Source organism: Oncorhynchus keta, chromosome 27 (genome assembly GCF_023373465.1).
Source record: "Oncorhynchus keta strain PuntledgeMale-10-30-2019 chromosome 27, Oket_V2, whole genome shotgun sequence".
Classification (NCBI taxonomy): domain Eukaryota; kingdom Metazoa; phylum Chordata; class Actinopteri; order Salmoniformes; family Salmonidae; genus Oncorhynchus; species Oncorhynchus keta.
Genome location: NC_068447.1, coordinates 38,103,765 through 38,129,798, shown reverse-complemented (window position 1 = coordinate 38,129,798; position 26,034 = coordinate 38,103,765). Strand labels below are relative to the sequence as shown.

At 45.0% G+C, this 26,034-nt stretch overlaps 1 protein-coding gene across 2 annotated transcripts in view; it reads right to left on the bottom strand.

Annotated features, from left to right (window-relative positions):
- Nucleotides 1–26,034, bottom strand: part of LOC118360327 (plexin-A2-like) — a 324,415-nt gene that overhangs the window by 244,197 nt on the left and 54,184 nt on the right. For both annotated transcript variants that reach the window (XM_052482378.1, XM_052482379.1), the window contains exon 3: nucleotides 24,556–24,738. In XM_052482378.1, the coding sequence (XP_052338338.1) occupies nucleotides 24,556–24,738 (183 nt within the window). The remainder of the gene's footprint in view (nucleotides 1–24,555; nucleotides 24,739–26,034) is intronic.

Here is a 26,034-nt window from a genome sequence, read left to right as displayed (position 1 = left end):
TCACAAGGTCCTTTGCTGTTGTTCTGGGATTGATTTGCACTTTTCGCATCAAAGAACGTTCATCTCTAGGAGACAGAACACGTCTCCTTCTTGAGCGGTATGACAGCTGCGTGGTCCAATGGTGTTTATACATGTGTACTATTGTTTGTACAGATGAAAGTGGTACCTTCAGTTGTTCTCAAAGATGAACCAGACTTGTGGAGGTCTACAAAAAAAAAATCTGAGGTCTTGGCTAATTTCTTTTGATTTTCCCATGATGTCAAGCAAAGAGGCACTGAGTTTGAAAGTAGGCCTTGAAATACATCCACGGGTACACCTCCAATTGACTAAAATGATGTCGATTAGCCTATCTCAAGCTTCTAAAGCCATGACATAATTCTCTGGAATTTTCCAAGCTGTTTAAAGGCAGTCAACTTAGTGTATTTAAACTTCTGACTCACTGGGAATTATGATACAGTGAATTATAAGTGAAATTATCTGTCTGTAAACAATTGTTGGAAAAATGACTTGTGTTAATTCACACAGTAGATGTCCTAACCGACTTGCCAGAACTATAGTTCGTTCACAAGAAATGTGTGGAGTGGTTGTAAAATGAGTTTAAATGATTCCAACCTAAATGTAAGGAAACTTCCGACTTCAACTGTATGTAAACTTTCCCCCAGTGGTGCTGTCACCTGTAGAATAGGTGATATAAATCATTTTAGAAGACATGATCAAGTACCTTCTACTCATCCTATCCTATTTCCTACATGATATCAGTAACAGAAGGGCAGATCATGAGAAACCCACAATAAAGTCAGGGGTATCCAAGAACCAGAACACACCCTGAAACAGTGAAACTCTAGTCTAGGTTACCATACTCCCAAGTCATGGTAACCTAATCACGAGGAAGCCTGGAAATGGAGATTTGTGAAACCCAAACAGACTGAGCGCAGCCATAGCTAACAGCAGTGCAGCGATAGTGTTGTCCTCCTGAGGGAACTGTCCATGCTGCTGGTGTTAATAAGAGCCGGGACCTTGGCCAGCAGGGGAGGACGTTGACACCAGTCACCAGGTGACCTCCCAGTCAGTCAGCTAAAACCCACACAGCCCCGGCGAGGGGAGAGAGAAGACACTCGGCAGCTCAGCTTGCGGCTAAGCCCTGTCTACCTGCTACCCCCTGCCTCAGGTGGCCCTGCTTATCTAAACCCCTAAAACACACACGCCGACACACCCGGTGGGCCTTAACCCCCACTGAGCCAACAGCTGTTTCCAGCAGCACCAAACCGTCTGTACCATATGCACCAGAACACTGCCATGACTGACTGCAACACACACTGGGTGAATGGGTAACAGGATGTGAAGAACACATGACATTGCATTCCGCTGGGCTGTAATTCAATGTAATTCAACACAACAAGAGATGCTATTTGGACGTGGCACAACTGCATGCCAACAAACTGCAGGTCCCTCACCTTCGCCCCTCAGCCCTGACCCTAACATCTGAAGTGGAGGGAGGATTGTGTTCTGTTTTCCCAACCGGTAACCATTATCCTTTAATGAATAACACCGGTGCTCAGTCTGACCTGAGGCAGCTACCCCTGGGGTCTGGAGGACTACGGTCTGGCTGCATTCTTCGATACGCTGACCTAGCCTAGTTAAGAGCATTGGGCTAGCAACTGAAAAAGTCGCTGGTTCAAATCCCCGAGCCGGCAAGGTGAATAAACTCTACTCTCCCCAACAACAACTGCTTCCCGGGTGCTGATCATGTCAATTATGGCAGCCCCACGCACCTCACTGATTCAGAGGGGTTGGTTTGAATGCATGTCTTTCACAGTCCTAGTGTCCTAGTGCTACTCCTTCTCTCTCCATTTCTCTCTCGCTCCCCCATCCCGTTCTCTCTCCTTGTCCCCCTCTTGCTGTCTATCTCTCCCACCCTTTCTCTCTCTCTCCCCCTCTCCATCCGCCCTCTACCTGTCTCTCTCTCCCTGGGCCAGTGTGATTGTGTAATGGTATGACATGGCGCTGACCTTGTGCTCCGTGTTAGCTGCTACCCTGGCCTCCGCAGCCCTACTCACTGGCTCTCTGACGGCCCATAATGAAAGGGCCTGGAGCCTCGAGACAGTCACATTGCAAAAAGGCAGCCAAGCAGGGTTTTAAATGGACACAGGCACACCTGCAGGGTTTTAAGTGGAGACTGCTGCCTCTGCTGTGTCTCTACAATATGTGGTCCAGGGTTCAGAGGTGGAGCAAGGCTTCATTTTCCTCGGGAGTCAATAGGAGTTAGACATTATGAGCCCGGGTAAATTAGCGTTATGGGGCTTGTAGAGAAGTAGCATAGGGCCTACTGCAGTGTGATCTGAGTAAAGGCAGGAGAAATCAGGAGGATATGTTACACTGTGTGGTTCAGGCATGATAGGAACCAGTCTCATCCCATTATCACACCCTCTCGCTCTGTCTCTACTCAGCCATTGGACAGTAGGGCAGGGGAGGCGGAGGCTGATAGGCCGGTAGCTCAGGTAAAAACCTGAGATCCACCCACCAGAGAGATGCTGAGGCCGGGGGTAGGACGGCTGGGACCAGAGTTGCTGATGAGCTGGTAATGACTTTAAAGGGGAGTGTTATTAACAGAGGTCTGAAATATAATCCCGCACTGTTAACACGGCATCACTATTCATTAGAGTGATGGGTGGCAATGGGTATGGTTTTGAGAGAGAGAGAGAGAGAGAGAGAGAGAGAGAGAGAGAGAGAGAGAGAGAGAGAGAGAGAGAGAGAGAGAGAGAGAGAGAGAGAGAGAGAGAGAGAGAGAGAGATGAGGAGGAGGAGGAGGAGGAGGAGGAGGAAATGGAAAATGACATGAGAGATGGTGGTGAGTGGCTCTATTCCAGGGTCAGAAACTCATTATAAACCTATATATGACTCCTACTGTCTGAATGACCCACAACAGCGTAGTGTAACAAATGTGTTTCATACAAATGACTACACTTCCTCCAAATAGTCATAGATACGTTGTAATGTCATGGATATACTGGGGTTGAATATTCATACGTTTTGCCACTACGTTGAACAAATGTCTTTTATAATACGTATAAAAAGGTAGCCGTAAACATTTATTGATCTCATAAAAAAGGCTATTAACAGAATCGTGTCAGAGGCAAGCTGTATTCTCAGAGGCCTGATAACTACAGTTGTTTGTCAGATGAGAGGGGGGGGAGAGAGAGAGAGAGAGAGAGAGAGAGAGAGAGAGAGAGAGAGAGAGAGAGAGAGAGAGAGAGAGATAGCTAAAAAGCTGTCCTTTACTGAAACATCAGTCCCTCTCTCTGTTCTGTTCTGTTCTGTCTGAGTGTTTGCCTTCCTTCAGAGAGATGACAGTGTTGCTTTTCATCAAACTAAAACTGAAGTTTCCTGAAGATCCAGTGGATGCCGCGTCGCTTGAAGAAAAACTGAAAAGGCAACGCTTGAGAAATAACATTTTCCACTTAAAATGAGAAACATGTTCTGCCTTCCTCCAGCTGTCTCCAGGCATAAAGTTCACAAGCAATCAAATACATGACAAACTAATGTCTTCTAACCTCACATGATTGTAAACTAAGAAAATAAAGTGATCTATTGCTGTATATGCATCTGAAAACAGCATTGAAACTTTCAATAAATAGAAAATATGGAATATCAAATCTAACTTTATTTGTCACATGCACCGAATACAAGCGTAGACTTTACCGTGAAATGTTTACTTACAAGCCCTTAACCAACAGAGAAGAGTTAAGAAATTATTTACCAAATAAAATAAAGTAAAAAAATTATAAAAAGTAACCCAATAAAATAACAATAACGAGGCTATATACAGGGGGTACAGGTATGAGGTAATTTGTACATGTAGGTAGGGGTGAAATGATAAATAGATAATAAACAGCGAGTAGCAGCAGAGTACAAAACAAATGGGGGGGGGTAAATAGTCCGGTGGCCATTTGATTAATCGTTCAGCAGTATTATGACTTGGGGATAGAAGCTGTTAAAAAGCCTTTTGGTCATAGACTGGCGCTCCAGTACCGCTTACCGTGCAGTAGCAGAGAAAACAGTCTTGGGTGACTGGAGTCTCTGATAATTTTGTTCCTGTGGTTTTTGTAAACACCCTGGTCGGTTAAATAATAAACTTAACCAGGCCCTGATTACAGTGAGAAGCTTCCTCCTGAGTGGACAGCTTGATGAAAACCAATCAACAATTCAGTTCCTCAAGAAAGTAGACCAAATCAAATCAAATGTATTTATAAAGCTCTGCTTACATCAGCTGATATCTCAAAGTGCTGTACGGAAACCCAGCCTAAAACCCCAAACAGCAAGCAATGCAGGTGCAGACCTCTCTATGTACATCACACACACTATCAAGCATTTCACACATATTATTTAGATACTGACTGCGCTCCGGTACAACTTGCCGTGCCGTAGCAGAGGAAACAGTCTACGACTTGGGTGACTGAACAACAGCAAAGGACCTTATGAAGATGCTTAATCCACAGTAAAACAAGTCGAATATCAACATAACCTGAAAGGCCACTCAGCAAGGAAGAAGCCACTGCTCCAAAACCACTATAAAAAAGCCAGACTACGGTTTGCAACTGCACATGGGGACAAAGATCATACTTTTGGGAGAAATGTCCTCTGGTATGATGAAACAAAATTAGAACTGTTTGGCCATAATGACCATCGTTATGTTTGGAGGAAAAAGAGGGAAGCTTGCAAGCCGAAGAACACCATCCCAACCGTGAAGCACAGGAATGATAGCATCATGTTGTGGGGGTGTTTTGCTGAAGGAGGGACTGGTGCACTTCACAAAATAGATCATGAGGCAGGAAAATTATGTGGATATATTGAAGCAACATCTCAAGACATCAGTCAGGAAGTTAAAGCTTGGTCGCAAATGGGTCTTCCAAATGGACAATGACCCCAAACATACTTCCAAAGTTGTGGCAAAATGGCTTAAGGACAACAAAGTCAAGGTAAGGGAGTGGCCATCACAAAGCCCTGACCTCAATCCCATAGAAAATCTGAAAAAGCGTGTGTGAGCAAGGAGGCCTACAAACCTGACTCTGTCAGCTCTGTCAGGAGGAATGGGCCAAAATTCACCCAACTTATTGTGGGAAGCTTGTGGAAGGCTACCCAAAACGTTTGACCCAAGTTAAACAATTTAAAGGCAATGCTACCAAATAATAATTGAGTGTATTTAAACTTCTGACCCACTGGGATGAAAGATATAGAAGCTGAAATAAATCATTCTCTACTATTATTCTGACATTTCACATTCTTAAAATAAAGTGGTGATCCTAACTGACCTAAAACAGGGAATTTTTACTCTGATTAAATGGCAGGAATTGTGAAAAACTGAGTTTAAATGTAATTGGCTAAGGTCTATGTAAACTTCAGACTTCAACTGTATATCGGTGGTGATGTGGACACCAAGGAACTTGAAACTCTCGACCCGCTCCACTACAGCCCCGTTGATGTTAATTGGGGCCTGTTCGGCCCACGATCAGCTCCTTTGTCTTGCTCACATTGAGGGAGAGGTTGTTGTCCTGGCACCACACTGCCAGTTCTCTGACCTCCTCCCTATAGGGTGTCTCATCGTTGTCTCGGATCAGGCCTACCACTGTTGTGTCATCTGTAAACTTAATGATGGGGTTGGAGTCGTGTTTGGCCACACAGTCGTGGGTGAACAGGGAGTACAGGAGGAGACTAAGTACACACCACTGAGGGGCCCCAGTGTTAAGGATCAACGTGGCAGACGTGTTGTTGCCTACTCCTACCACCTGGGGGCGGCCTGTCAGGAAGTCCAGGATCCAGTTGCAGAAGGAAGTGTTTAGTACCAGGGTCCTTAGCTTAGTGATGAGCTTCGTGGGCACTATGGTGTTGAACACTGAGTTGTAGTCAATGAACAGCATTCTCACATAGCTCGTCTGGTAGGCTTGCGTCACTGGGCAGCTCACGTCTGTGTTTCCCTGCGTAGTCCGTAATAGTATTCAGGCCCTGCCACATCTGACGAATATGTCCCAAATGGCACCATATTCCCTGTATTCCCAGGGCCCAGGTCAAAAGTAGTGCACTATAAAGGGAAGACAGTGCCATTTGGGACATGCCATAATATCCATGGTAGGCTGCTCAGAGCAGAACAGAGCCACTGACCTGTAACATGTAGTTCTGGGTTTCCCGGTCCCCTCTTCCTATCCCCCTATCCTTTCTGTCATTTTGGTTCACTCTCCAAGCCCACGGTAATGAAGTGGGTAATCACAGTTATCTGGCCCATTCAAGTACTCTGTGCAGTAAATCAATATAGAACTGTCACGGGGCCAGCCGTCCACTTTGACTGACGACCACTAATCTATTTGTCGAGTTTCTGTGTCCTAAAGATACTTTCTCTCTCCTCTCTTTCTGTCCCTTCCTCTCTATCTGAGGTCAAACTTAAGAGTATAGAGTAGGACAATTATTCTTTGTTCTTTATTTGGATCCCGATTCGCTGACGCCTCGTTGACTCTTAGGTTCCAGAAAGATGTGGTACTAGATGCCTTGACATATCTGGAATGGGCAGCTAGAGGAAGCCATTGTAACTCCTCTGTACCTACCGAGCTAACACATAGCTAACGCCAGAGGCTAGAGAGAACAGACTTCGTCCCGACGCCCGTGCTGCTGCAGAAACCGATCAATACAGCACAACAAACTGATAAGAATTTCTATGAATTTTGAAATGTTCTCCCTGCTGTGGCTCTATTGGCTGCGGACCTAACAGGAATATTGATAAGCTGACGGCAGGGGAGGGCCAGCCTCACAGCACTACAGCTGCTGCAGGGTTGCATCATGTTTCCCGCATCATTTACGTGCTTTTTAATTAAACATCGAATCAATGTTTTTTTCCTTTCTTTTCTATAGATAATCAAATCAGACAAAGGGCAAACTGAGCTGCTGACGCTGAAACATGTAAGGCAACGGGGAAATGTAGACAGAGATTTGAGCATGCTTCATATTTGTGAAGCTTTAATACAGGACGACATGGATCTGTGTAGCCAGTGTTTGTGTTTCATGTGGTTCCTCCATCGGACATATGACACTATTTGATTTGGATGGATGGTTGACATGACAGAAACGTATGCAGAGATTTTTTTTATCTAAAAAGTGGGTGAAATGTTTGCCTCAGTGATACATTTCGCACAGTTATGCGAGTTGTGTCGTACAAAGGACTAAGGCATTTTGTGCATGGTTTAGGCGACAGAGAAAGGCATTAAAAGAAAGAAATGTCTTGTGACAATAGGCCTATAGTAAAAGGCGTGTTGTGTTGGGTGACGCGGTAACAGTCTGCTGCATTTTGAAAACTGCCGGTGAAAGTGTTATGTTCATGAGGAGTTCCCTCGCGCGTGGGTTGTTGCACATGCTGTAAGCTGTTTCCTGCAGATCTCAGAAGGTCAAATTGTGAACCCGTGACCCACATTTATCACATAAACTGTAAATGTCGTATCTTACAACAGATTGGGTTTTCCCAAATTTAGTACGTTCGCCGTAACAGAACGTTTATTTATTCTCGTAGATCTGCTGTGTTCCACAAGGTTCTATCTAGCGCTGCGGTGAGGGGGGGGGGTTGAATAACCTTGTGGTATAGCTCTCACTCTAGCTCTACCTCGCCTGAGTGAGAGAGGTGCACACTTTGACAGGCAGTCCAACACTAAGTCAGAGAGGTTTAGGCACTTAGACAAATTTCGTAAATTTGCCGTTGTTCCCCTTCAAGGCACAATTACTACCAGACCTCCACAAGACCAGTACTGTGGGAGCTTAGTGAGAGTCATGACCAGTATTAAAACCTCAAGGCTCTTTCAACTCCCCCCTTGTCTCTCGCTCGCTATGTGAATTGTGCCCATAAAAGTTGTTTTAAAATTCCAAATTATCTCCTTCTCTCTCTCTTTGCTTCCTCTATCTCGATTTATTTTCTCATTGTTTTATATTTTCTGTAGGCAAGGTAAATAATGCTGGCATCAACTGGATTTCTGTCTCAGTCAACAGGGAAATATGCTGAAGAATTTGTACGTTATGTTCTTTTCCCCGAGTAAGGCTTAATTAATTTACCTTCCGAAATTAAGTCCAATTACAGTACGCAGTCAACAGGGTCATGTGTTTCAAAACACACACAATACAACCCTGCCAATAATGAATGTGAAAATAAGCGCTTCTATTCTGAGAGATGGTGAAATGCAGTTGGGTTTATATATAAGTATGTAACAGTGAAGCGCAACATGTTTACGACATATGTGATGCAGTCTTTAGGGGTTTCGTTTACCATACTGGCACAGATGTCTGGTAGCAGAACTAGTCTGTAGCTCTACAGTCTTAAGGACTGAGCACAGTCCATTTGTAATCATAATCATAGTCAACTGTGGAGGGGTATTTCTCCCTTTTTGCTAGATGATCATGGCTTTACATGTTTTCCCTTCAAGTCATTTGCAGAGAAAAGAGAAAGGAATTGGAATTAACAGAGAGAGAGAGAGAAACAGATTGAGGGAACGAGGGAAAGAGAAAGAGAGGTATTTGGATGTGAGTAATGAAGTAGTTGTTTTCATATGGGCATTGAGCCACGGCGTCCGAGCTGTCGGAACACCACTCTTCTAGAAAGCTGCCCGCTGAGCTCATCTCCTCCACCACTTGAAAGAACTGAAAAACTGTTTGCTGGTATTTGTGAAAGGTGAGGCAAACGGGCAACGAGAGACTGAGAAGTATCAGGTGATCACAGTGCTATTCGTCTGCTATCCATTTAGGATGGGTTCTACAGTCATTCTTCAGTTTTTGGGAAGCTACGCTAACCCTCCTGAAATGTGGTCATTTAAAGACCGTCTTTCCATGAGAAATTGTGCCAAGATGATTCACTTGCCCAGGCAAGGGAGGAAGGTGCGCTTTCTTTCCTTGCAACTGCCAATTTCTACAGGCAATTCTCCCTGTTTTTGCCAGTGGGGTAATTGTGGCTGGATTGCTAAGTGTAACATGATTAGGAATGCCTGCAATCTCACCCAGCCAGTCGTAGATATGGTGTTTGTGTGTGTGTGTGTGTGTGGGGGGTATTGACAGCTGTCATTTACAGTAGAACTGCTCACCCTGCTTCTGTTCTCTGTCATGTCACCCAGACAGGCGTTTACATTTCTAGTTTGACAGTCACACTTTCATTAGAAAAAACACACAAACCAAACAAAGCCAATGATTTCACAAAAGGAGGCAATTATTTGTTCGACAGGGATTAAATCATTCATTCATTAATTGAACCCCACCATTAAATATGAAAACAAAGTGCTGCCACTCTCATTATAAAAGATATTCAGAAGGAAGAGACCAATTATTATGATAACTGGGAATATACCTATTTGAAATTATGCGAATGCCAGCGTTTTCCCCTGAAATGGTCTATTTCAAGACAGTAAAATGTAGAATGTATTAGTAAAATGTGCAATGTGTGTGCCTAAGTGCACAGTGTGTGTGTGTGTGTGTGTGTGTGTGTGTGTGTGTGTGTGTGTGTGTGTGTGTGTGTGTGTGTGTGTGTGTGTGTGTGTGTGTGTGTGTGTGTGTGTGTGTGTGTGTGTGTGTGTGTGTGTGTGTGTGTGTGTGTGTGTGTGAACAGGTTGTAGTAGGACCTCTCCTGCTGGGCTAAGAGCTAGGCATGGTTCCCCTGAGGGGAAAGGATGGCTCTATTCAGTCCGTTGCCATGGGCCTCAGCTGTTGCTAGGGACACCATGTACCATAGTTTGACTGCAGCAGCTCCTGGCACTCTCTCTCTCTCTTTCTCTTTCACTCTCGCAGGCATCATTTCTTATCTGAACTCTCTCTGTCTCTCTATTTCATCCTCTCTTATCCACTCTCTCCCCCTCTCTGTCTGTTGCCCCCTCCACCCTCTCCCTCCCATCCCCTTTCCCTCCCGCCATCCCTTCCTACCTCACATGAGATCTGTCTACCTCGGTGTGTACCTCATTAGGGCGACAGTAGAGGGGAGTCACAGCAAACAGAGGGAACAGAGGGCGAGGTCAGAGAGGAGAGAGGAGGAGAGAAACAACAGATCTGTCCAGCTGATGGTGGACAAACAGCAGGCCAGCAGGTCACCTCACCTCTAACCACCAGGTCTTGGGCTGGCTGGCGGACACCCTGGGCTGAGACTGATATGAAACACACAGACCAGACCCAGGACCACGAAGATCCCTCTCCCTGTTGCTCCCTGTTAGGAAAGTTCACATCTGGGACGGTTCAGCTTGACATTACAGGCATTGCCTGCAAGTAGCTCTGGGGAGAAGTGAGGGAGGCCTGTTCAATAGCACTGGAGAGCAGCTGCCTCTGTGTGTCGTCCTCGGCATCCCTTTCAACTCTCCGGCCCTTTATGTGCCACGTTCAGCTGCACCCCGCCACTGTAGCCCCCCATCCCCTCCCCCCCATTCCCCCTGTCACAGAGATGATGTGGCAGTGACCAGGTGAGTGGGCTGGGTGCCCATGGGCCAGGCATACTGTGTCAGTTAACCAGTTCAATGGGACAATGGCTCAATTTGTCCAATTAATGCCCCTGCCACACTCACCACCCATAAGGGGGACGCACCTGAACCAGACTTCCAGGCTGGGACAATGTCCCTGTTCTCATTTAGTGCCAGGAACCCATCCGAACCAAATGTTGATTATCCAACAGAGCAGAGTGTGATGAAAAGAATCAATTGGGCCAAACGCAGGCATTACACACAGGTAGCACTCTACACATAGTGGTTGGACTGCTCTGTTCTCCATCTCTAGCGTCCTAGTGCCCATACTGTTCTGGACTCTCCATCCCTCACATACTGCTGCAGTTGAGATGCTTTGAAAGAGGAAAAGAGGAATTATTACACAACGACCATGCTGTGTGTCCTGCCAGCTACAACATGGTGAAGATCTGTAGGAGCTGCCATTACGGAGTTCATTGGCGTGGGCCTTCAGGGGCAACCATTACGGAAATCATTGGCGTGGGCCTTCAAGGGCAACCATTACGGCTCGGCTGCAAATCTTGATGCTATTTCCCAATGCAACTGGTTCACTATTGTACCCGAAATAATCCGACCCGAAGACCTCTGTGATGTGAGAAGAAGTGCTAGGCCGATGATATTCCACCTGGGAATGCATCCTTTTGGTCTCAGGCTCAATACTCCTTAACCCCTGACTCAGTGCTAAGGAACAGGGATGTGGAACCAACCTTCATTGCCAGTATTCCCAGTTCCCCCCTCCATCCCTCTCTCCTCTTCTGGGATTGACCCACAGAGAGAGAGAGAGAGTTCTGCTGTGGGCTCTTTAACCTCTCAATACAACAGGGTTATTTTAGTTGTCTCTTTCAACATCCCATCTACATTTACATTTACATTTAAGTCATTTAGCAGACGCTCTTATCCAGAGCGACTTACAAATTGGTGCATTCACCTTATGACATCCAGTGGAACAGCCACTTTACAATAGTGCATCTAAATCTTTAGAGGGGGGGGGGGTAATCTGATAATCATGATAATCTACATGGTCCTCTGTGGCTATATCAAAGGCAGCCCCCCCTCCTATCCACTCTCTCTCTCTCCTCTCTTTTCCCACCAAGACCATTCCCCATGTGGAGAATATGTGCTCTAAAGCAGACAATTTCCTTCCTCACACACATAGCAAATCCCATTTAGATGACACAATCCTTAGGTAATATAAACCCAGAATAATCTGTATTCGGAAAATTTCTGAGATTCTGACCCAGAGAGCCCTGGAAATTGGCAGTTGATGTAGGTCTCTGGGTCAATCACTAGATAATGTAATGATAGCTGAATTGGGCTGCTATCACTAAATCAAATGTGTTTGTGAATTTCTAACAGACCATTGGACAATCTTTTAACCCTTTAACGGGATGCCCATAGTTGTTCATTCAGAGGGGATTTCTAAAGCCTTGTATCTCTGAGGTGTTTTGAGTGCTAACAGTCAGTATCTAAATAATATGTGTGAAATGCTTGATAGTGTGTGTGATGTACATAGAGAGGTGTACTTTCTTGGGGAACAGAATATTGACAGGTTTTCATCAAGCTGTCCACTCAGGAGGAAGCTTCTCATTGTAACCAAGGCTGTAACCCCTGTAACCGTCTGGTTCAGGTTATTAAATCAACCTATCAGGGTGTTTACAAACACCACAGGAACAGAATTGACTGTTTTCTCTGCAAACGCACGGTAAGCAGTACTGGAGTGCCAAGTATAGGACCAAATGGCTCCTTAATCGCTTCTACCCCCAAGCCATAAGACTGCTGAACAATTAATAAAATGTCCACCGGACTATTTGCATTGACCCCCCCCCCCATTTGTTTTGTACACTGCTGCTACTCGCTGTTTATTATCTATGTATAGTCACTTCACCCTTACCTACATGTACAAATGACCTCAACTAGCCTGTACCCCCGCACGATGACTCGGTACCGGTACCCCCTGTATATAGGTACCCCCTGTATATAGGTACCCCCTGTACATTGTTATTCTTATTGTGTTCTTTTTATAATTTTTTACTTTAGTTTATTTGGTAAATATTTTCTTAGCTCTTCTTGAACTGCACTGTTGGTTAAGGGGTGGCAGGGTAGCCTAGTGATTAGAGCGTTGGACTAGTAACCAGAAGGTTGCACATTCAAATCCCCGAGTTGACAAGGTACAAATCTGTCGTTCTGCCCCTGATCAGGCAGTTAACCCACTGTTCCTAGGCCATTATTGAAAATAAGAATTTGTTCTTAACTGACTTGCCTAGTTAAATAAAGGGTTTGTAAGTAAGCATTTCACACAGTAAGGTATACACTTTGTATTCAGCGCATGTGACAAATAAAGTTTGATTTGATCATCCACGTGTATTGATTACAATTTAACTCTTTTTTTCTCCACTTTTTATGACGTCACAGCCTTTTTGTAAAATGGATTAAAGTAATTTTTTCCTCATACCCCATAATGACAAAGCAAAAACAGGTTTTTAGAAATGTTTGCAAATGTATAAAATAAAATAAATGAAGTAACTTATTTACATAAGTATGCAGACCCTTTGCTATGAGACTCAACATTGAGCTGTTTCCTTTGATCCTCATTGAAATGTTTCTACAACTCAATTGGAGTCCACCTGTGGTAAATTCAACTGATTAGACATGATTCGGAAAGGCACACACCTGTCTTTATATGGTCCCACAGTTGACAGTGCATGTCAGAGCAAATGCCTAGCCATGAGATCGAAGGAAGTCTCCGTAGAGCTCTGAGACAGGATTGTGTCGAGGCACAGATCTGGGGAAAGGTACAAAAAAAATCTGCAGCATTGAAGGTCCCCAAGAACACAGTGGCCTCCATCATTCCTAAAGTTTGTAACCACCAAGACTCTTCCTAGAGCCTTGGACAGGGAGGTGACCAAGTACCCGATGGTCACTCTGACAGAGCTCCAGAGTTCCTCTGTGGAGATGGGAAAACCTTCCAGAAGGAAAACAATCTGTGCAGCACTTCACCAATCAGGCCTTAATGGTAGAGCGGCCAGACGGAAGCCACTCCTCAGTAAAAGGCACATGACAGCCCACTTTTTATTTTATTTATTTATTTAACCTTGGAGTTTGCCAAAAGGAAAAAGGCACCTAAAGGACTGAGAAGATTCTCTGCTCTGATGAAACCAAGATTGTACTCTTTGGCCTGAATGCCAAGCGTCTCATCTGGAGGAAACCTGGCACCATCCATACGGTGAAGCATGGTGGTGGCAACATCATGTTGTGGGGATGTTTTTCAACAGCAGGGACTGGGAGACTAGTCAGGATCGAGGGATAGATGAACAGAGCAAAGTAAAGAGAGATCCTTGATGGAAACCTGATCCAGAGCGCTCAGGACCTCAGATTGGGTTGAAAGTTCACCTCCCAACAGGACAACAACCCTAAGCACAAAGCCAAGACAATGCAGAAGTGGCTTCGGGACAATTCTTTGAATGTCCTTGAGTGGCCCAGCCAGAGCCTGGACTTAAACTCAATCGAACATCTCAATCGAACATCTTCAGAGACCTGAAAATAGCTGTGCAGCGATGCTCCCCATCCAATCTGACAGAGATTGAGAGGATCTGCAGAGAAGAATGGGAGAAACTCCCCAAATGCAGTGTGCCAAGCTTGCAGTGTCATACCCAAGAAGACTCGAGGCTGTAATCGCTGCCAAAGGTGTTTCAACAAAGTGCTGAGTAAAGGGTCTGAATACGTATGTAAATGTGATAATTATGTTTATTTATTTAAAAAATGTTGTCAAAAAAAATCTAAAATCATTTTTTTTAATGGGGTATTGTGTGTAGATTAATGAGGGGAAAAAATGATTGAATCCATTTTAGAAGAAGGCTGTGGGAAAGGACAAGGTGGCAAGGTGAATACTTTCCAAATGCACTGTATGATGTTAAAAATATCTGTTGGTCTGATGTGATTAATAAGAAGCATCCAGACGCTCACATGCACTTAATGAATTTATGAAATTGCTTCTTCCAATTACTGATAAACATGCACCTGTTAAGAAAGTTACTGTTAGAACTGCTAAGGCTCCACGGATTGATGAGGAATTGAAACTCTGTATGGTTGAAAGAGAGCAGCTAATAGGTGTTGGCTGCACATCTGACTGGTTGACTTACTCCAAACTGAGAAATGATGTGACTAAACTCAATAAAAAGAAGAAGAAACTCCATTATGAAGCCAAGATCAATGATATAAAGAATGATGGGGAATAAAAACTTTGGAGTACTTTAAATGAAATGATGGGCAGAAAGAGAAATTCAACTCCGTCTTTCATCCAATCAGATGGCTTATTCATCACAAAACCATTTGATGTTGCCAATTATTTGAATGATTATTTCATTGGCAAAGTGGGCAAACATTGGTAGGAAATGCCAACAATGAACAGTGAAACATTGTACTCGTGCATATAAAAACAAATAATGAAAGAAAGGCATTGTAAAGTTAGTGTGGGAGAGGTAGAAAAATGATTGTTATGGATCAATAATAAATTGACAACTTAGATGGAAATATACTGAGGATGGCAACTGACTCTATAGCCACTCCTCCTATCGTAGCCTAGGAGGAAAGTCTTTGTCCTCAGGCCTGGAGGGAAGCAAAAGTCATTGCTACCCAAGAGTGGTAGATCGGCCTTTGCTGGTGATAACAGCAAACCTATCAGCTTGCTGCCAGCTCTCAGCATACTGCTGGGAAAAAATGTGTTTGACCAAATACAATGCTATTTTTCTGTAAACAAATTAACGACAAACTTTCCGCATGCTTATAGAGAAGGGAACTCAACATGTACTGCACTGACACAAATGACCAATTGGTTGAAATAACTTGATAATAAGAACTATGTGGTAGATGTACTGTTAGATTTAAGTGCAGCCTTTGATATTATTGACCATAACCTGTGTTTGAGAAAACGTACGTGTTGTGGCTTTTCAACCTCTGCTTTATTGTGGATTCAGAGATATCTAATATAAGGGTTTTCTTTAAAGGAAGCTTCTATATATAGCCCTCTACTCTTTTCTATTTTTACCAATGACCTGCCACTGGCATTAAACAAAGCATGTGTGTCCATGTATGCTGATGATTCAACCATATACGCATCAGCAACCACAGCTAATGAAGTCACTGAAACCCTCAACAGTTGAAATCAGTTTTGGTATGTGTGTCCAGTAACAAACTGGTCCTGAACATCTATAAAACTAAGAGCATTGTATCTGAATCTGCTAATGAATGGTGTGGCTGTTGAACAAGTTAAGGAGACTAAATGACCTTCGATTGTAAATTGTCATGGTCAAAACATAGATTCAATGGTTGTAAAGATGGGGAGCGGTCTGTCCATAATAAAGAGATGCTCTGCTTTTTTGACACCACACCCCACATAGAAAGTACTGTAGGCTCTAGTTTGATCTTATTTTGATTATTGTCCAGTCATTACGGTCAAGCGCTGCAAAGGAAGACCTAGTTAAGCTGAAGCTGGCCCAGAACGTAGCGGCACGTATTGCTCTTTGTTGTAATCAGGGGGCTAACATTAATACAATGCATGCCAGTCTCTCTAAGAGTTGAGGAAAGACTGACTGCGTTACTTCTTGTTTTTATAAGATACATTCATGTGTTGGAAATTCCTAATTGTTTGCATCGTCAACTTACACACAGCACTGACACACACACTTATCCCACCAGACATGCCACCAGGGGTCTTTTCACAGTCACCAGGTCCAGAACAAATTCAAGGAACCAGTATTATACAGAGCCATGAGTGCATGGAAATCCCATCTTATATAGCGCAAGTAAACAGCAAACCTAGTTTTAAACAACACATAAAGCAACACCTCATAGAAAAACGACTCTCCCATCTGACCTACTGGTTGTGTGTATGTACTGACATGTGATCTACTTGTTGTGTGTATGTACTGACATATGACACACTTGTTGTGTGTATGTACTGACATGTATGTGTAACTTGATAGCTGCACACACACATACTACATGTTAATGACTTACCACCACCCCTGTCCCCCCTACTAACACCTGCCTGCCACCACACCAGTAGCATGATACACACTATCCTAGCAGGCTTCCCTTCGCCATGCTCCACCACAGCCCAGGAAATAGCTACATAAAAAGCAAGAGCTATTCTGTAGGGAGAGAGGGAAGGAGAGTGAGAGAGACAGAGAGAAAGGGAAGGAGAGTGAGAGAGAGACAGAGAGAGGGGGAAGGAGAGTGAGAGAGAGAAAGAGAGTGAGAGAGAGAAAGAGAGTGAGAGAGACAGAGACAGTGGGTGGGGGGGCTTGGGGAGTGTGGAAGTGGGGAAGGGAGGCGTGTGCGTGTGTGTGTGTCGGGGGGGGGTTGGGAAGGAAGCCAATCCAATTACAGGCAGCGGTGCAGATGAGCCCTGGTTCCTAGTTCAGCTGCACTAAAGTAAGTATCTCTCTCTCTCTCTCTCTCTCTCTCTCTCTCTCTCTCTCTCTCTCTCTCTCTCTCTCTCTCTCTCTCTCTCTCTCTCTCTCTCTCTCTCTCTCTCTCTCTCTCTCTCTCTCTCTCTCTCTCTCTCTCTCTCTCTCTCTCTCTCTCTCTCTCTCTCTCTCTCTCTCTCTCTCTCTCTCTCTCTCTCTCTCTCTCTCTCTCTCTCTCGGGGAGGAGAATGCAGTGGAATGCCAGCTTCCTTATGCAAGGATGAGGCTGCAGCACTGCTATGCCGTGTCACCTTACCTACCAAGCATAACATTCTGTAAACCTATAGCCCTGTCCTGCTATGTAGTGATGTGCACTGGTCCCCATGGCCAGGCTGGCAACAGCTTATCAGCCTGCTGCAGTGGGAGAAAGCAGAGCAGGGGCTGTGGCTGCAGTGGGAGAGAGCAGGGGCTGGGGCTGGGAGTCTGAGGCTGGAGCAGGGACTAGGGGTACTCCCCTAAGGTCCTCCGGGCCTACCGCCTGGGCAACACACAAGGATGGAGTAGTGCTGAACGATTAACCGAAATGTAGGTTCATTTTAATTTTTAAACAACAAATTGACCGTTATAGGTTAAATAATTAGAATTCCATTTTGTTCTGTTTTTTTTCTTCTGTGAGCTCAATGCGCACATTGCACAATTTCTCTAGAGATAAATCAGATCCAGCCTGAACTGTGCGATGTAGTAGGGAGTTATAGTTTCCTACAAGCTAATATTTGACATAGTTTAGCACATAAAACGTGGTAATAAACTTCAATGACCATAATCCATTGCGCATCTACTTGTCCGGTCTGTGTTTCTATTACGACTTGCTACTACGGAAGAGAGAAGAGTGTGCGATCGTGAGGGGATATAGAGAGCAGCTGTTGCTTCGCAAGGTATTAGTACTAGGGATGCACAATATATCGGTGAACATATCGGAATCGGACGATATTAGCTAAAAATGCCAACATCGGTATCGGCCGATGGTCTAGTTTAACGGCCTGATGTGCAAAACCGATGTCAAAGCTGATGTGCATACCTATATAACGTAGTACATGACGTAATGATGCCACGTAAAATGTTGAGCTATATGTGCAACACAGAATTCCTGAACTAGCCCACAATGTCTGGTGTGTGGATCGAGCAGTCATCAAGTCGAGCAGTCATTTGAAAGTGTAACGAAATTTCAGCGAGACAACTCAAATGCGAAATCCATTAAAGCCAAGATAATGGAATTCATTGCCCTTGACAATCAACCGTTCTCTGTCATGGGTGATGTTGGCTTTCGCCGACTGGTCGAGAACCGGTACACATTACCAAGTACGCTATTTTCCGATGTTGCCCTAAAGGAGTTACACAGAAATTGCGTCACTGGTATTAGCTTCACGACATACATACTATGGAACGCCATTTGGGTCTTTTCATGTAAAAAAAGATACAGTAGCACTGTCAAAGCTGGACAAAAAAGTCTGCAAACACCGGCCACAAACCATGTGTTTACAATACCGCATTGGTAATAAAGCATCATTTGTTCAACCGCAACTTCTGGGGTAGCTAACTTTAGCTTGGTACCTAGCTAGCACCAATAGAGCCAGCTTAAAAACAATGACCAGAAGAACCTGCAGTCATTTTCATTATTCTCAGCAATGATTTAAGAATCATTGTGAGTAAGTATTAGCTAGGTTGCCACTTGTTGTTTGCCTATTGAAATTGAACCTCAGTTCATGAAAATAAATAGCTAGTCAGCAACTTAACCCTGTTGCCCAAAGCTAACATTATAAGTAGCCAGCTCGCTTCATCTGGCTAGTGAGGCTCGACCGCACCAGGTTATGTGTTGTGAAGCTAGCCACAATAAGGATTAGGCACAATAGTGGAATTGGCGGTTTGCCTTCAAACTAAAAGTATGTCATTGATAGTACAGGGCTCCGGGCAGCCGAGCGGAAATGGAGGAAAACTCGCCTCCCTGCGGACCTGGCATCCTTTCACTCCCTCCTCTCTACATTTTCCTCTTCTGTCTCTGCTGCTAAAGCCACTTTCTACCATTCTAAATTCCAAGCATCTGCCTCTAACCCTAGGAAGCTCTTTGCCACCTTCTCCTCCCTCCTGAATCCTCCCCCCCTCCTCCCTCTCTGCAGATGACTTCGTCAACCATTTTGAAAAGAAGGTCGACGACATCTGATCCTCGTTTGCTAAGTCAAACGACACCGCTGGTTCTGCTCACACTGCCCTACCCTATGCTCTGAACTCTTTCTCCCCTCTCTCTCCAGATGAAATCTCGCGTCTTGTGACGGCTGGCCGCCCAACAACCTGCCCGCTTGACCCTATCCCCTCCTCTCTTCTCCAGACCATTTCCGGAGACCTTCTCCCTTACCTCACCTCGCTCATCAACTCATCCCTGACCGCTGGCTACGTCCCTCCCGTCTTCAAGAGAGCGAGAGTTGCACCCCTTCTGAAAAAACCTACACTCGATCCCTCCGATGTCAACAACTACAGACCAGTATCCCTTCTCTCTTTTCTCTCCAAAACTCTTGAGCGTGCCGTCCTTGGCCAGCTCTACCGCTATCTCTCTCAGAATGACCTTCTTGATCCAAATCAGTCAGGTTTCAAGACTAGTCATTCAACTGAGACTGCTCTTCTCTGTATCACGGAGGCGCTCCGCACTGCTAAAGCTAACTCTCTCTCCTCTGCTCTCATCCTTCTAGACCTATCGGCTGCCTTCGATACTGTGAACCATCAGATCCTCCTCTCCACCCTCTCCGAGTTGGGCATCTCCGGCGCGGCCCACGCTTGGATTGCGTCCTACCTGACAGGTCGCTCCTACCAGGTGGCGTGGCGAGAATCTGTCTCCTCACCACGCGCTCTCACCACTGGTGTCCCCCAGGGCTCTGTTCTAGGCCCTCTCTTATTCTCGCTATACACCAAGTCACTTGGCTCTGTCATAACCTCACATGGTCTCTCCTATCATTGCTATGCAGACGACACACAATTAATCTTCTCCTTTCCCCCTTCTGATGACCAGGTGGCGAATCGCATCTCTGCATGTCTGGCAGACATATCAGTGTGGATGACGGATCACCACCTCAAGCTGAACCTCAGCAAGACGGAGCTCCTCTTCCTCCCGGGGAAGGACTGCCCGTTCCATGATCTCGCCATCACGGTTGACAACTCCATTGTGTCCTCCTCCCAGAGCGCTAAGAACCTTGGCGTGATCCTGGACAACACCCTGACGTTCTCAACTAACATCAAGGCGGTGTCCCGTTCCTGTAGGTTCATGCTCTACAACATCCGCAGAGTACGACCCTGCCTCACACAGGAAGCGGCGCAGGTCCTAATCCAGGCACTTGTCATCTCCCGTCTTGATTACTGCAACTCGCTGTTGGCTGGGCTCCCTGCCTGTGCCATTAAACCCCTACAACTCATCCAGAACGCCGCAGCCCGTCTGGTGTTCAACCTTCCCAAGTTCTCTCACGTCACCCCGCTCCTCCGCTCTCTCCACTGGCTTCCAGTTGAAGCTCGCATCCGCTACAAGACCATGGTGCTTGCCTACGGAGCTGTGAGGGGAACGGCACCTCAGTACCTCCAGGCTCTGATCAGGCCCTACACCCAAACAAGGGCACTGCGTTCATCCACCTCTGGCCTGCTCGCCTCCCTACCACTGAGGAAGTACAGTTCCCGCTCAGCCCAGTCAAAACTGTTCGCTGCTCTGGCCCCCAATGGTGGAACAAACTCCCTCACGACGCCAGGACAGCGGAGTCAATCACCACCTTCCGGAGACACCTGAAACCCCACCTCTTCAAGGAATACCTAGGATAGGGTAAGTAAGGGTAAGTAATCCTTCTCACCCCCCTCCCCCAAAAAAAAAAAAAAGATTTAGATGCAAGTGGCTGTTCCACTGGATGTCATAAGGTGTATGCACCAATTTGTAAGTCGCTCTGGATAAGAGCGTCTGCTAAATGACTTAAATGTAAATGTAAATGTAAATAGTAATGCAAATGAATAGCCACTATTGTGGCTAATCCTTATTGTGGCTAGGTTTACATTGATGGTCCGACCTCCATTAATCAAATAAGAACTATCTTAGAAATTACAGTTATTTTAGATGATGACACCTAGCTATATAGTTAGCTAGCTAATGATAGCTACTGAAACAGATGTTTTGTTATTTGTGTGTGTTAAGGTTGGGTGATTGTGTACAAGCCTACATCGCCCGATTGCGCCCCATAGTGATCCTCAATAATCGATCGCTATTGGGGGTCTTTCTTATGGCTACTCGTGTATTTCCATTGAAATATGAAGTTTATTTGGAGAGTCATAAATATTTTTTTTAAAGCATCCATGAATTGCGTAAGTGCAATATACTAACTATTACTCTTGTTAAAAATATGAAATTGTATTACATTTGTTTGAAGAGCACATTATGACTTATTTAGGATGCGAAACTCAAAGTTTAGGACTTGAGACTTGACTTGAGACTTGTCGGTCTTGACTTGAGACTTGACTGTCTTGACTTGAGACTTGGACTTTCCTGTCTTGACTTGGGACTTGACTTGGGACTTGAGTGCTAAGACTTGAGACTTACTTGTGACTTGTAATACAATGACTTGGTCCCACCTCTGGTTATTGGTATCGGTATCAGGGTTTTTTGGCAAGGAAAATATTGGATATCGGGCAAAAATGTCATATCGGTGCATCACTAATTACTACCTAAAAATACATTATCTAAGTGATTGAGAGTTGGTATTTAGCAGTCATAAAAGTATGCCTTACTTTGAAGAACTACAAAATAGTCATTTTGTCAGACAGCATAGGCAGCAGCTCAATAGACATTAGATGATGACTAGGAATTAAATAAAGTCGTCAAATAAATGTAATATACACGACAACTGAAATATTTTATTAAAGTAAAGTAATGTGAATAAGTGATGAGCAGTGATGGGCAGTCACTACCATCATGGGATGTTTATTAATTGTTTTGTTCTGTGTTGTTACAGCATTCAACCCACATCATGCATAATGCACTTACTGTATAAAAAAAATATTGAAAACGAAAACCGTGATCATTTTTTTCAATAATCAAACTGAATCTGAACCGACCTCAAACAGCACTAATCGCTTAGCACTAGGGTGGAAGTAAACCCCTAAACACACAGCAACCACACCCTACCAAGCTGCCTCATCCTCTCCCCTCTCTCTTTGTCATGAATGGATCAGGCTCCATGCTTGAACAGGCTGAACAAACAGGCTTCCGGGATTTTCTCTCCCAGCCAGGCAGCCAGTGAACCAGCCAGCCAGGCAGCCAGGCAGTAAGGCGGTGGACCGTGGAGCTGTGTCTCTCGCTGTGCCTTCTGATTTCCTGGATAAATCCTCCTCCATGCAACGGTTACTGTGGTAACAGCCATGATGCTGTGGATGTGAGCACCAGACAGACAGGCAGCCATGATGGTTCACTTTGCATGGCATTGTCATACATGGAGACAGGGAGAGGATGTGAATAGAGAAGACACATACTGTATGTGAGGAACGCGGCAGGGAGATAACAAGGAAACAACCCACAGTACTGTATGCACCAGAGAGCAGAGAATTGTGTTCTACTGTCTGGTTCAATTTAATCATGTAGAAAAAATGCTATAAATGATTAAGTACCTCAAACAAGGGGGATTACACCAAATGAGTTTCTTTCAATTCCACACCCTGATTGGGGCACAGATTAAATTATGAATAAATAGATGAAGCAACAAACAACCGAGCAGGTCCATTTGTGTTGTGTCCCAGGGGCAAGGGAAACAGAGAGCACGCCATACTGGCCGGATGTGATACAGCATGGATTCGAACCAGGGACTGTAGTGACGCCTCTTGCACTGAGATGCAGTGCCTTAGACCGCTGCTCCACCCGGGAGCCCAACATATACAGCATATCGCTTTTCCAGATGCGCAAAGAGTTTTACAAAGGAGGAAAACTCACCTCACCTCACCAATCACCATCAACATCATCTACATTCAGCAAGCAGGGACATCAATTGGGTGTGGCAATTTAAAATAGGTTACTAAAATCATTCCAATCCCAATTAAAAGACAAATGCAGTTGAACGATATTAGCGAGATGACTTTAGGACCATGCTGACGCCTGGGAGCAGAAGGGAAGGCTGTTTGTATGGCTGGCTGGCGTTATGGAAAACAGTGCAGAGGTAAAGATGCTGTAGTAGATGGCCTTGGTTTGGTAACTGCTGTTTGACTTGACATGAAACTAAACTAGAGGTGTAATCCCAGTGCGGAGCTAGTGCATAGCAGGCAGCTGTTTGTAGAATGTTCAGTCCCCTATTGACTGAGGGGAATGAAGCTACAGCAACAAGCTGATAATGTCTGGAGTCCATTTTGCTTGTTTTTTTTCTGTTCTCCAAATGGCATTTTAGAGTTTTTAAATTGTGTAGAAATTCAGTAAATGAGCTTACATTTTCAAAAATATCCTTGGAGGGGGGAAACCCTCCCTCCTGTCATATTGCCATACCCTAGGTTGAGCTGAAATTACGACCCTGTCAGCAAGGCAGCCTCAACAGCTGTAAACACAGGGAGCTCTTCTAGATTACACATACATCACTTGGCTGTCACTGTACTTCAATACCGAAAAAAGCCCCGACTGTGTAATACCAGGTTAACAATTGTATTATGATGAAGTTGCCAACTTCTCCCACCACACAACATGCTCCACTTTCTCCATCATCACTCAAATCTCTCCATGCATAATAGCCACCTGAGCCACTACAGTAGATGCTCTTTATGCTGCCTTGCTTTGGTGGTGGTGAGGTGAAATGTGACATTTGAGGACTGTCTAGCCCTTAAAGCTACAGTCTGGGATCTGGGAATCTATTCATTTGTCATTTAAATTAATTTATATGGCTGTTTTTCAAATCGCAGACTGTAGTTTTAACCAACAGCATTGTCTGTCTGCTCCAGCAGAGACTGCAGGCCAGATCTTGCGTGGGCCAGCTCTCTCTAGTCTCCCCTCTCTCTGGGTCTCAGGGAAAAAGGTGCCTATTAAAATTAATGGGCTGGCAGAGGTTATTCGGCACGGCCACCATAGACAGAGCTCATTCCACAAGGCGAACATAATGACCACTACAGAGGAATGACACCTCCTCCCCCACGCCCTGCCACCCTACACCCCTGCCCACCTGCCCAACTGTCACAGGACCAGAAGCATTAAATATGGAGGAGAAAGGTTTATCTTCTCCTTACCGCCACACCGTGCTTCGTACATTCAGTTCCTTGAATAGAATACTACCACTTCAGTGTCTGAGGTTCCGAGGACCAGTCAGTGGACAGACAGCCTCCTCAGTCTCCTGAGGCCAGGGCTTCAACAGTGATGAAGTGCTTCACAATCGCTTTAAATGGACCTTGAACTGGGAGACCAGAATAGCTAGAGGACTTTTTCAATAGCTGAACGAGCTGGAGAAGACTGCCCAGAACAGAGTGTAATGGAGAGGCGTCATCGATGGCCTATGCTCCCTAAAGAGCAATGGCCCGAGGTAGGTCAGTATTTTCGAAGTCCAGGCTGTGGCTGGCGATAACAGCCGGTAATTGACCATAACTGTCGGGAACTGACAGTAAGAGTAACTGACCTTTTTGAGGCGTCCGTTCTTGGTGCCGACGAAGGCCACGCAGTATCCGTTGTAGACGTAGGAGGTGACGGAGGTCATGCGGTCCCGTGTCTCTGTGTAGAGGGTGTGTCCCGTCACCAGCTGAGAGCCGCCTAGGGGCTGGTTGATGTCCAGACCACAGAACGAGTCATCGATGGGCACCGGCTGGAGGAGAGAGAAGAGAGAGAGAAGGGGTTAGATACGGAGAGGGAGGGAGGGACGGAGGGAGAGAGAGAGGACAGTCAGAGATACTATAGAGAGAGGCAGGGTCAAAGGGTGAGAGAGTGAGGGTTCTATGAAGAGAGACAGAGTAGGATCAGGGAGAGGTGGTTTTATATCTAGTGAATCCTGCTGTAGCCTACCAGACAGACATTCTTCTGCCTTTCTGTTTCCCTTTGGTAGACATGCCTCTGCTATGCTTGACTGAGCCCCACCTTGCCTCCTCACACAGGTATATGATAACATCAGGGAAAGAGGAGGAGAGCATACTAACTTTTACCATGCAGAGCTTCACTACTCTGCAGGTTAACATGTTATAGTGATGGAATGGAATGGACAGGTAAACAATAACTGGAGAATCTGACTGGAGGACTTGTGACCTGACTTTGGTCCATCCAAGAGAAAAATGACCTGTCAAAATGCCTGATAAAATCTCATTCTCAACAGAAATACAGTACCAGTCAAAAGTCTGGACACACCTACTCATTCAAGGGGTTTTCTTTCTTTTTGATATTTTCTACATTGTAGAATAATAGTGAAGACATCAAAACTATGAAATAGTCATGTGGTAACCAAAAAAGTATTAAACAAATCAAAATAGATTTTAGATTTTAGATTCTTCAAAGTAGCCGATGACAGCTCTGCACACTCTTGGCATTCTCTCAACTAGCTTCATGAGGTAGTCACTTGGAATGCTTTTCCAACAGTCTTGAAGGTGCTCTCACATATGCTGAGCATTTGTTGACTGATTTTCCTTCACTCTGTGGTACAACTCATCCCAAAACCATCTCAATTGAGTTGAGGTCAGGTGATTGTGGAGGCCAGGTCATCTGATGCAGCACTCCATCACTCTCCTTCTCGGTCAAAAAGATCTTACACAGCCTAGAGGTGTGTTTTGGGTCATTATCCTGTTGAAAAACAAATGACAGTCCCACTAAGCGCAAACCAGATGGGATGGCATAGAATTCTAAACAAATCACAGTGTCACCAGCAAAGCATCCCTACATCATCACGCCTCCTCCTCCATGCTTCAAGGTGGGAACCATACATGCGGAGATCATTCACTCACTTACTCTTTATCTCACAAAAATCTCAAATTTGGATTCATCAGACAAAAGGGCAGATTTCTACTGGTCTAATGTCCATTGCTGGTGTTTCTTGGCCCAAGCAAGTCTCTTCTTCTTATTGGTGTCCTTTAGTAGTGGTTTCTTTGCAGCAATTTGACCATGAAGGCCTGATTCA